This window comes from Silurus aristotelis (assembly GCF_946808225.1).
Source record: "Silurus aristotelis genome assembly, chromosome: 1".
NCBI lineage: Eukaryota > Metazoa > Chordata > Actinopteri > Siluriformes > Siluridae > Silurus > Silurus aristotelis.
Window position 1 is genome coordinate 3,425,788 of NC_139574.1, and position 12,840 is coordinate 3,438,627.

General features: G+C 40.3%; 1 protein-coding gene across 1 annotated transcript in view; it reads right to left on the reverse strand.

Moving 5' to 3' along the window:
- Positions 1 to 1,040: 1,040 nt before the first annotated feature.
- The window catches only part of olfm3a (olfactomedin 3a), a 52,459-nt gene continuing 40,659 nt past the window's right edge, over positions 1,041 to 12,840 (reverse strand). The window contains exons 4-6 of the mRNA XM_083547251.1: positions 11,478 to 11,697; positions 4,658 to 4,764; positions 1,041 to 2,472 (exon numbers count right to left, since the gene is read on the reverse strand). Of these exons, the coding sequence (XP_083403377.1) occupies positions 1,795 to 2,472; positions 4,658 to 4,764; positions 11,478 to 11,697 (1,005 nt within the window). The 3' untranslated portion in view covers positions 1,041 to 1,794. The remainder of the gene's footprint in view (positions 2,473 to 4,657; positions 4,765 to 11,477; positions 11,698 to 12,840) is intronic.

The following is a 12,840-nucleotide window of genomic DNA, read 5'->3' on the forward strand; positions in this document are numbered from 1 at the left end:
GTCACGAGACTCAGCGTAAAAAAGAAATTCTCAATTTATAACCTTCGTCGTTTCCCTTTTTATCCTTTTTATCCCCCTTTTATTTTTTCCAGCCCCTGACCACTTCATGAATACTAAAATATATCGAGTATGACCATGGCGATTGGCCAGTAGTGTATTTCATAGAAACGATTAATTCTGACTGACGGAAAGAAGGTTACAATCATTCACATTTGGTTTGAGAAGGTCAGGCTGTTTTATACAATCGGGTTCTTGCCTAATAGGACCAGGTTATTAAAACATATTCCACAAGACAACGGTTTTCTTTTTAACACAAGGACAGTAATAAATTACAATCACCAAAAAAAAGGTCAGCATTCATGCAGGTGAAAAGGAAAAAAGCTTTCTGGAACCTAATAACTGCACTGAACTAGAATGTAAGGCATGGCCATTAGCATTGGGAACAGAAAGAATTCAACAATATTCATTTATCCATTCATTCATTCGTTAGTTTGTTCATCATGGTCCGTCTTGTCCATTTATTCACCAGATCAACTCGCTCCTTTTTCTTACTCCACTGGTCTCTTTGTGTTGTTCATCGTCAATTAAATGGAAAAAAGTTCAATGACTTCTATTTATCATTCTATTTATCGCTTCTTATCCGTCACATTCCCTCTGCTCCTTTCTTTCTTCCTCGGAGTGATCGGCTGTAAATCAACAATAAAATGCTAAGTGCTAAGCTCCTCCTCCTTCTACAGAGCGTCTCTTTACGAATGTCTTCGGTTTTCGATCGATTTTCCTGCCGAATAAGAAAATCACGTAGCAGAAGCGTGACTCCTTGATGTTTATAGAACTTTTCATGACGGGTTGGAGTGATGCTAAAGATGATAACCCCCTGGTGTTCAACTTACCCTTTAACGTTGAACCATTTTCAATGAGTTCCTTCACTGAGTAAACCAGAGAACGATCTCCTTTCTAAACTCTCGCAGTGGCCAGTCTCGAGTCGGAGGAGCTGCTTATAGCTTTATCATTAACGTAACGATATATGATTGGCCACAACATTTTTATCTTTTTTGGGGGGGTCCTTTTTTCAATCCTGCTGTGTCTGCATCTGGGGGCAGGTTCTGGCACTTGATGGCCCCTGATTCAGTTTAGCCAGAAAAAACATGAAGCTGTGTAGAGTTTTGGTGTAGTGTATATTTGAAGAAGAATTGGTCGTCCTTGCTCTTCGAGAATAAAGTCTGGGGCAAAATCATATTGTACACAACAAGCTCCCCCTCTATCTTGCTATAAGTGGGCATTATGAGTTCTCTTATGTGGATTGTTAATGCTCTTCCTTTTTCCTGCAAAGTTTCCAGGTTCATTCTTCCTCCCAAATCATGGCAGTAGGTGGACTATGTTAACTTTCCCAAAAGTCAGAATGTGTGCCTTTCAATGGAAGGCTAGTCCATCCAGGGTATATTCCATGACTATGACTACACTACAGTGATTGCTGAAGATGTCCTCAGTATAAAGGGCATGGGAGAAAATGGTTGCCTAGCCACTGGACTCTTCAAAAAACATGATCCGTTTTGATGATGGGGCAAAACTTGAAAACAGTTTTACGCTGGCCTCTTCGTCCTTTTGCTAACATGGTAGAGCTAATTGAAGATTACCTGGTGGATTCTTTCCCAGGCAACCATAAAGATTGTGTCGTAGCCCCAGAGCACCTCCACCTTTCCCATTTGTCTCATTATGAAGAACATGATAAAACATGACATTGAAGATGGCCATTGTTCCAGGCAAACAGGAAACCACCAAAATTCAAAGATCTTTCTATGAGTCATCTTCGGTTTTGATGACATGGTAAAGAGTAACATTAAAGATAACCTGGTGGCCATTGTTCCAGGCGTAGAGCGCCCTCTCTCGAGCATTGTAATCGAGCATGGAGATGTGGAAGTATGGGTTGTGAAAGGGGATGTCCACGTACTCGTAAGTGGACGTCTTTGTATCATAGGAGTAGTAGACTTTTGCCCCTGTAAGGTGGGAGTTGGTAACATAGAGCGTTCCACAGATCATGAATGACTCTCCAGCATTGCGCTTGGAATACTCTGTGTTAAAGGTGCTCAGGGGCTCTAACGTCTCAGGCTCCAAGCGAGAAATCACTACGTTGCCTGCATTCTGGTTAGTGGCGTAGACAGCCCAGAGCCCCATCTCGTCGGCCATTAGGTCTATATCTGAGAAGCCGCCCCAGGTGTACGGGTAGACGTTGTGGAAGCCGGCATACTCGAGCGCCCTCTGAGCCAGAACACGGCCTGTCTCAAAGCTGTACCGGACCACAATGTTGCTTTGCTCTTTGTTGTAATACAGCGACCCATTAAACACAACGTGATTGGTCCCCGCCCACTTGAAGGGAAGGTAATACGTGCGAGACTCTTGACCCGAGACAAAATCTGCAATGGATTTGTACTCTCGCACCACCTTGCTGTTGGTGTACGTGTCCATGTACCAAACCTGCATGAACAAAAAAAATAAAAAAAGAAGAGATTGTTAGAAATTGTTCCAGGCATGAGATCAAATAAATGCACTGCAAAACAGCCTTTGAGCAACAGATTGCACGGTAATCTGCTCAGCCTAATGATCGCATTGAATTCTTTCGTTGCAAATGGGTTCATTATAGCACTTGAGCCAGAGCCAGAGAAGCATCTGAAAGACTTTGGCGATTTCGGAAAAGCTAGAGAAGTTAATGGCTCAGATGGGAGAAGCTGTTCGCAGTACAACCGTGCCCCAAAAAACTCCACCGTCCTGGGAAAAAGTTATAGTGCTGTTTCAGAAAGCATGTGAAAAAAAAAAGGTTTCTCACTTAAATGGACTTTATAAATCTTTGGAGCTGGACACAGAGTACTCTAGTTTGGTCAAAACCAACACTGCTCATCACCTGGAAGCCATGCTATAACCTGTGAAGCACGATAGCCTAATGATAATCAGTCTCCTGATTGATCTGCTCTTCAACACTGGTGGACAGTAAGGAAGTAAATGTAAATGTTACTGTACTTAATGCTGCACCATGGAATGTTCTTTTCCTTTCAGAACCAGTCCCCGATTGATATTTTATTCACAACCATAACATCTACATGTATGGCATTTGATGCCTTCTCCAGAGCCACTAAGTTAGTGATTTCACTTATGCAGCTGAGCAATTGGGGGGTAAGGGCCTTGGTCAAGGGCCCAACAGTGGGAGTTTGTTGGTGCTGGGATTTGAACTCATAACCTTCTGAGGAGAAGACCAGTATCTTAACCACTGAGCTACCACTACCATAACATCTATTTACAGATAATATAGATATAGTTATATTTCTTTATTATACTGCCACCATGTATTGTTGATATCTTGGGCAATTATGTGAAATACTTTCAGTGCAATAATAATAATAATAATAATAATAATCATAATAATCATAATAATAATTAGCTACACGTGCACTAACTTTTATAGCCTGACTTTTCTGCTTCTGTTTTACCGCTGCTACAAATTCCATTTCATGTTGCTACGCATTTCATTTCTCTTAATAAAGTCAAGAAGCTTTGTCATTTCCACCATATATATCTGACGCAGTACACAGTGATATGAGACAACGTTCCTCCAGAACCCTGGTGCTGCATTAAACAACATAAATCTACAAAACAGAAAACACAGAGCTCAGGACTAGTAAGTGTCCTCGCCACATAAACCTGGTGCAAACAGTGCAAAGACAACACAAGACAGTGCAGGACAAATACACAAAACACAAAATAGCACCAGCCAGTAAACCTGCTGTATATTACACAGTGTGGTGTGTAAAAGAGAACATGAGTGTACATGTAATTAAACACAATGTAAACAAAAGGGTTTGTGCAAAACATATATACCTTTTTATGTATATTGATTCTTTTTTTTTACTTTATTTTAATCTTTACTTTGATCTTTTACTGTAAGCAAATGCAACTAAACAATTTCCCAATGGGATCAATAAAGTATTCTGAGTCTGATCTACTAACCAGGGTGGGTTTAAATGCATCCTCCAGGACATAAAACCATATTCTGCATATTTTTTGGTCAACTGTGAAGCTCGCAACCCATCAGGTAAACCAGAAATAGTCTTCATTAACAATCCCACATTAGCCAAAGGTCTCTAATTTCATTATATCACTAATGCTCAAAGACCAACACAGCAGCAAAGCTCTAATGACAGCAATGAGCCAAAAATTGGATTGCTCATTTTGGTCACTATATAATTAGTTTTAATGTCCTCATTATGATTCCAACAGCAAAAAAAATGTGAAATGGAAGACAGTTGATTGGCAGGAGTGTACATGTGTCTAGAAGAATACACAGTGTGTACAGAACTACTAACTCTGAAGCCCATGATGAAAGTATGGTAATGACGGCATCAATTATCTTTTCCAAACAAAACAAATTAATTCAGCCCAACAGCTGAACGCTTTAATCATAATGCATTATTGATTTGTTGACGCTGACATTTAGCTCTATAAACAGATCGCTCTATTGTATTGTTCACAAGGAAGTGAGTGTTTATCTACCACATGACCACAATTACAGCCCGATAAAAAAAACGACGTCTTATTGATTCCACCAATTATCTCAGAGCCAATTGCTCCGAACCATCAGGGAACACAGCAAAAGAGAAGAGTTACTCACTCGATTGTTTCTTGGAGATGCCATTGGGTCGGTCATCCACGCGCCGAAACGCGTGCCCGACGTTTTGATGGTTACGGGTCCTGTGATTTTCATTAATTTGCCGCACGCTGTGAAAGAATGGAACACACTGATAAGATGTAGGCCTGCTAACTAGATTCCTGAAGCCAATTTCATGCCGGCGCTGATAACGTGGGCGCTTGTGTTCTGCATGTTGAAACAGAAATGACAGAAATATGAAACCGACGTTACACATTCGAACTTCTAGAATGGGGTCAGGATTAGGGAAGGTATCAATAACGTCAGATGTGCTTGTAGGTAAATTAATCAACCCATCTATAATATATACGATTGGCGTTTAAGTCAAAAAGGGACTTTTGAGGTTATAAAATAAAAAACTAACTAAATTCAAGGAGTGGAAATCGCATTTATTTGACTTCCCTGTTACCTTTCTGCACTTACCCCAGTGTTTAACTAACGCCTGGGATGTTTCGACATAGAAAGATTTGTCACTATGCCTGAACCGTCCTCGGACGACCTGCTTCGTCATCAGAGAACCTCCATGTCACGTCACTGACAGCCATCTTTGAAACGTGGACACTGTTTAAATGTCTTACTGCGGCTGAGAGTCTCATCACCGTACTGCGCTTTATGTCTTCTGTAGATATCCGCCGGTTTTACGCCTTCGTTTACAAGAAACTTCATCACCACGCGTTGTTTCATGCATGCACTAACACTGTCGTCTGCCATCTTGATTAGCGGCCTCAGGACCGGCCCGTGACTCCTGGGAAGTTTGAGTCTCCTTGTTCAAGCAAGGGGAGAAATGTAATGCCTCCGCATCTAAAGACGTCTCATAAAGGATGTTTGGGAAGAAACTTTATATATATATATATATATATATATATATATATATATATATATATATATATATATATATATATATATATATATATATATATATATATATGTACAGTACAGACCAAAAGTTTGGACACACCTTCTCATTCAAAGAGTTTTCTTTATTTTCATGACTATGAAAATTGTAGAGTCACACTGAAGGCATCAAGGGCTATTTGACCAAGAAGGAGAGTGATGGGGTGCGGCGCCAGATGACCTGGCCTCCACAGTCACCGGACCTGAACCCAATCGAGATGGTTTAGGGGTGAGCTGGACCACAGAGTGAAGGCAAAAGGGCCAACAAGTGCCAAGCATCTCTCGGGGAACTCCTTCAAGACTGTTGGAAGACCATTTCAGGTGACTACCTCTTGAAGCTCATCAAGAGAATGCCAAGAGTGTGCAAAGCAGTAATCAAAGCAAAAGGTGGCTACTTTGAAAACCTACAATATGACATTTTTCAGTTGTTTCACACTTTTTTGTTATGTATATAATTCCATATATAATTCCACATGTGTTCATTCATAGTTTTGATGCCTTCAGTGTGAATCTACAATTTTCATAGTCATGAAAATAAAGAAAACTTTCGGGGATACAGTGAATGAATAGTTGCAGGCTAAGAGCTTAATCTTAAACAACAACTTAGTGGAGACAAAACTGTTTAGATCTTTACCCCCTTTAATTAAAGCACATTTTCAGAGTGTACCCATTAGGTCAGTATTTTCTTCTGTACAATACTATGTTATGTCAGACAGTAACCGTTCAGCAGCCCCCTTCCCCCTGCCTACCCACTCCAGTTGGAATAATGATGTCAGTTTCGGTACAGTGTTTCTGCAGAAACCCAGACTATGCTTCAGACAGGTCATTGGAACATAAGTGATGTTTAAATTGAGCTGCTTGAGTTCACTCAATTACCTTTTCCACGACAAGGCAGGTACGAAAATAGTCTGGAGTTACTGTAGTTGTTGGGAACAGAGCCTGAACTAAGTGAAGTATTAACTGCCTTGGATGTTAGTTAGGCTAATGCAGGTAGACATGTTTTAACATGGACCTAAGTGGGCAGGAATTAGGTTTAGTTTGCAGCTTTAGGTGCCTTTATCATCTTTGCAATGTAACTCTCCTTAATCCCAAAAGAGATTGAATCCTAAAATTTGGACAGAAAAGGGAGTGGGACAGGTTTATTTGAAGGTGAGAATATATATATATATATATATATATATATATATATATATATATATATATATATATATATATATATATATATATACCAGGTGGTATCAAAAGGTTTAGAGATTAGCTTTGTTTACAAGAAAGTACTTTATTTATTTACGTTTCCACACTATCACCTTCAAAATAGTCCCCTTGGATCTCTGCAGTGTTGTCGATGTTGAAGATGAAGATGAAAATGCTGGATTTTCATCTTCAGGAGGAGGTTGAAGTCAGCAGGAGCCAAATCTGGCGAGGAGTGTGGGTGCGGAATTGAGATCATGTGGAATGTTTTCAGACGATCATCGTGCACAAGTTGCCGTACGATTTCGACATTTTTATGGGTTGAGCTCGTCGAAGGTCTTCTTGATCTCTCATCGTCTTCCGGCGATGTTCTTCCACTCTTGAAACTTCCGTGTGGCTCACCTCCAGCGTCGCAGCATTGCCGTATGTCAAACGCATGTGGCAGATTTGCCCAGATTCATGCAGAATTTCACGTTTGCTCTTTGTTTTGATTTGCGGTGATGAAATCGCACACGTGGTAACGCATGTGTTCAGAATAAGCACCAGTTACACTATTAGTCTTAAAACCTTTTGATATCACCTGGTATATATATATATATATATATATATATATATATATATATATATATATATATATATATATATATATATATACATACACACACTAGGTGTTGACAGAACTGTAATAAATAGTCGTGTGATGATAATGATGGGGTCTCTTTTGAGTGTTGTTCCCCTCAAGGTTTCTTTAATATCTATTCAGGGTGCTTTATCTTGCTACTGTTGCCATTGGCTCGGTCATTAGGGATAAAGTTATAGGGACTAGTGGTGTAACGGTATAATTTTTCGGACGGAAATTTAATATTTTGCATTTCTTACCTCTAACTGTTCCGAAATTGAACCGAATCATGACTTAAAAACCGAGGTACGTACCAAACCGTGAATCTTCGTGTAGTGTTACACCCCTAATAGGGACTAATCAATGAGCCTCGGCCGCCCACGACCCTGTCGCCGGATCACCACTGTTCCTTCCTTAGAGCACTTTTGATAGATTCTGACCACTGCAGACCAGGAACATCACACAAGAGCTGCAGTTTCGGAGATGCTCTGACCCAGACGTCTAGACGTTTCAATTTGGCCAACTCACTCAAATACTTACGCTTGCCCATTTTTCCTGCTTCTAACATTAACTTTAAGGATAAAATATTTACTTGCTGCCTAATAAATATGAAGGGATGATGAAGAGATTATCAGTGTTCTTCACTTCACTGTTAATAATATTATTATGTACAGTAATAATGTTATGCCTGATTGGTGTATTTAAGTTTGCCGTATCGATATCGTCATCGGAAGTTCGAAAAATCGTAAGTCGAACCATCTTAACTTAGGGACCATCTGTATTTGTAATCTTTTTATATCTGCTTTGCAAAAAAATTCCATTGTTAAACATTGAATTGAATTGAATTGAATTGAATCTAAATCTGCAGCAAAGACAGGTTAAACTGGGTCAGACTAACATACATGGAAATTCAGTAATCCAACTGAGAGGAAACTACTCACAGCTTCAAGGACATTGCAGTGATTTTCAAGTTGAAGAATTGCACTGATTTGCAGTTGAACTTATTTTTCAGTAAATTGTTGGATACATGAGAGCCTGGCAAGATCAACTCTTATATATATATATATATATATATATATATATATATATATATAAAATGTGTGTGTCTTTTTTTACGATCCAGGTCTTGATTTCAGCTAGATATGAAAAAAGATGGACAAGTGGACGAGTATTGCCTGGTTTGATCGGGAGGTGAGGTTGGAAATCATTAGCATTACAATAATATGTAATATGTACAGTAATTATATAGAACCTGAAGAAGGCATAGCAAGGAAAAACTAAAAGAAGCCCCAAAATGGAACCCTGAGGAACACCATAGTTAATGGGATCTAGAAGAATTCCAAGCTGCGATCCCAGGCACAGATTTAAAGATGTTGTTAGAGAATATCATGATCAACAGTATCAAATGCAATAATATCAAACTAGCAGACGATCCAGAATCAAAGGATAACAAACTCACATCTGATCTTTGATAATCTAACCTTTAGGTTAGCAAATCAACAACTTGTGTGGGTTATCCATGTTATTGGTAATAAAATTGGAGTTGTCGTCCAGCTTGACTTTCCCAACTGCTTCCTTGTATTTTGCGACGTCATCTCCGTAGGCAAACGCACACACTGTCAGGCTTCTCATCCTGCTGAGACATTCTAGTTAGAAACCTGCTGCTTTCAAACAGTGGCGCTTCAGAGTGAGGCAGGGAGAAGGACGAGTGAAGGTCAGAGCATGTGTTCTGAGGGGTGTTATTTAATTGGGTTTGTGGAGACAATGTTGTTATAGGGGATGATTCAATTTTTTTAATAAAAATCTCAATGAAATCCTGCAGAGTGTAAAGAACTCGTATACACTGTATTGCCAAACGTTTGCAGACACCTGCTCACTCTTCTGAGAAAATTTTCCACTAGATTTTGGAGTTTTTGCTTGTAGACATTTGTGTTTATCCAGACACAAGAGTGTTAGCAAAGTCAAGTACTGATGTAGGTGAGGTGAGGAGGCCTGGGGGTACAGTCAGCGTTCACATTCATCCCAATAGGGTTGAGGTCAGAGCTCTATAACGGGAGATCTTCCCCTCCAAACCATGGCAAGCAGATCTTCTTGGAGCTGGCTTTGTGCACAGGGGCATAGTCATGCTGGTACAGATTAGTGACAGATTAATCTAGGTACAGATTAGTTCAAGTGAAGGGAAAATGTTATGCTCCAGCATCCAAAAACGTCCTGTACAATCGTATGCCTTCATCTTTGTGATAACAGTTTGAGAAAGAACCACATATGGTTGGGAAGGTCCATGGGAAGTGGAGACAAACTTGAATGTAGACGGGTCAAGAGAGGGCAGAACAAGCTGTGTGGATGAGTTAGGAAACTTCAATAAAGCAAAAATCCTCATAAATCCTTTTGTTCCCAAACTTTTATGCAGCACTGTATTACAATCTTCCTGCACTAATTCCTGTATTTCCTGAGAAAGCAGGAAGCATTAGGGAAATTATCACGATGATGATGATGATGATGATGATGATGGAGTATGACTAATATGAGAAATGACAGTAATGCACAACAGCAAGAATAGAGCTAATGATTAGCAGCCTGTTTGCTCATCTAAGGAATTGCGTTATTGGTAATGATGATGATTGGGTTACTAGTAATGATGGTTGTTGTGACTGCAGGCTGCACCCTCAAATAAATAAATATAGATAGAGACAAAATATAGACACAAATGCATTTCTGAGGACACGAGCTGAAGTTGTGGCAGCGAGTCACCGATCAGGATCGAGCGCTCGCTCTTTTTTAAACTCGTTCTGATCGGCGCTTGGTGTATCTACTGATCACCACCATACAGTCCAGCATCAGTTCAACAGAACATTTAGAAAGGAATAAATGATGAAGAGACTCCAGACTCGAACTCGCCACAACACACGTGACCTCGTTTACGTGGTTTTTTTTGAAGAAGGTTTTGTGATGATAATTGTAACAGAAATCAATCAGTGTTATTAATATGATTCTATTAATAGATCAGTGTGCTGAGAGTCACATTCGAGTCTTTTTAGTCGTAATAAATCGTAGTACTTTGGATACTTAAGTACATTTGAAGGCAAAAACATTTGTACAACTACATGATTTGTGTACTTCGACTCTTGAGTAGAAGCATGTGGAGGAGACTGGAATGTGGTGGTGTCTGATTTTGCTTCAAATTCAAGATTGGAGTTCCAGCCATTAGGGTTGCACAAGCCTTAGTGCCGGTCCCAAGCCCGGATAAATGGGGAGGGTTGCGTTAGGAAGTGCATCCAGCGAAAAAACATGTGCCAAATCAAACATGCGGATGGTCTGCTGTGGCGACCCCTAATGGGAGAAGCCGAAAGAAGGTTTTTTATTGAAGATTGGAGTTCATGAGAAGATAACTAGTAAGGATTTGGAACTTCTAGTGTGGTCTTCCTCATGATAACCATGACAATTGGTACAAGTTGATCACTGACAGACTAATGTACCGCCCAACTTTCTATTTTCCCACAGAGGAGGAAACCCCACTGCACTGATATCATCAAGTAATTACACGGCATTGTGGGTAAAATATAGAAAATGATGTGTGTAACTACAGAACATGGACCAAAGTGCTAATGAAAGAAATTTGAACTCGACTTTCTTGCCAAAAGTTTGTGGACACCTGACCATAAGATTGGTATGTGCTTCTGTTTGAACATCCCATTCCACATTTAGTTTCCATTTGCTTGTATATACACGAAGATGTTTCAGTAGATTTTGAGAAAATTTATGAGATTCAGGTAAAGTTCCTAATAGGGTTGAGTCAAAGCTCTACAGCAGGAGATCTTCATGAAGCTGCGCACAGGGTTTGTATTGTCATGCTGGTTCGAGTAAAGGAAGTCCCCTAGCTTGATTATGGGACCAGTCTGGCAGAGACTGGTATATGACCTGGAAGAGTCGTGCGTTCCAATACTTTCGAAAATGGAGTGTAAATCAGCCAGAATGGATTTTTATATATTTTTTTTGCGATAAATGTCTGTTTAAATGACAGTAATTATGTCAATGGTTATAATTACTATCTGGAGTGTACACAGAGTTGATGTGACTTACTGAGTTTGCTCATGCAACTGCGCAGACGGCTCTCGAGACTCATCACTCGGTGATAGAGCTCGTCGTAATCGTACGCCCCGAGCTCGTCCTGGATCCCCGTCAGCACCGCCGACAGGTTTCTGATCTCCTCTTTGAACTGCGAGATGAGCTTCGTGTCTGTTTTGTATTGCTCCAGAACAGGGATCAGCGGCTGCAGCTCATCCATCCGGTCCTTTAGCTCCTACACACACAAACACACCAAACACTTACATCAGCACCAATGCATGTCTTTTTTTCTTCCAAACACGAGCATACAAATAAAACTTGTCACCTATTTCTAATATCATTGTCATCAGATTACCAAACACACACACAAGCACAGAGTCCGAAAGATGATACGCTATATGGCAAAAGTATGTGGACACCTGTTCATCAGACTGCTATGTGCTTCTTTTTTAAAATCCCACACTGTCCTCATTTACTCCAGTCTTCTGGAAAGATGTTTCACTGGATTTTGTGTAGATTTGGTTCCTCATTCAGCCACAAGGGTCCATTAAAATCAAGTATTGATGCAGCTGCGATGAGGAAGTCTGGGATGTGTTCCAATTCATCCCAATAGGGTTGGGTTCAGAGTTCTCTAACAGTTCCAACCCATGGAAAGCAGATCTTCATGGAGATGGCTTGGTGAACAAGGTTTCCATCGTCATGCTGGAACAGGTTTGGGTCTCCTAGGAAAACTTTGGGTGTCCCAACACTTACACCCAAAGTGAAAGGAAGTGATTTTGTATTGAGGCACGTAAAATTATGCGCAACTGACCGGAAGATACATTCAAAAAAGTCGGGTTTTCCAATACTTTTGGAAAACAGAGTGTATTTATTTAATTCTTTATTTATTTCAAACGCTTTGCTCGCTCGGCTTAAATACTTGTGATGTATTGGAGTCAGCTAATTTGCTCTCAGCACTGAAAATTCCAGTATCAAATAAATTTCCAAAAGCCAATGAAACCCACGTGATTCAGTCGACTCTCAGCCCTGTAAGATTAAGATTAAACACACACAATCCACCCCCCCACCACTAGACGATATGATCAACACGAGACGAGAGATCTTATTAACATATCGATTCCCTTTCTGGAAATAGATAGAAATTATTTTCCTCCTGTAAGGCAGGAGGACGAGTGTGGAGACATCTGGCTGCCGAGCTCTTGTTATGATGCTGCGCTTTCATTACCACGCCGAAGCCTCCGGATCGAGTTTATCACTCACAGCGCAGATTTATCACCGCGGACAGCCACAATACGCCTCGGTGCGTGCCGGATGCTGAAGTCAGGTGCGGCGCTCTGGCAAGCCTGAATTACTTTCCGCTTATTTATGTGGCTCTTAT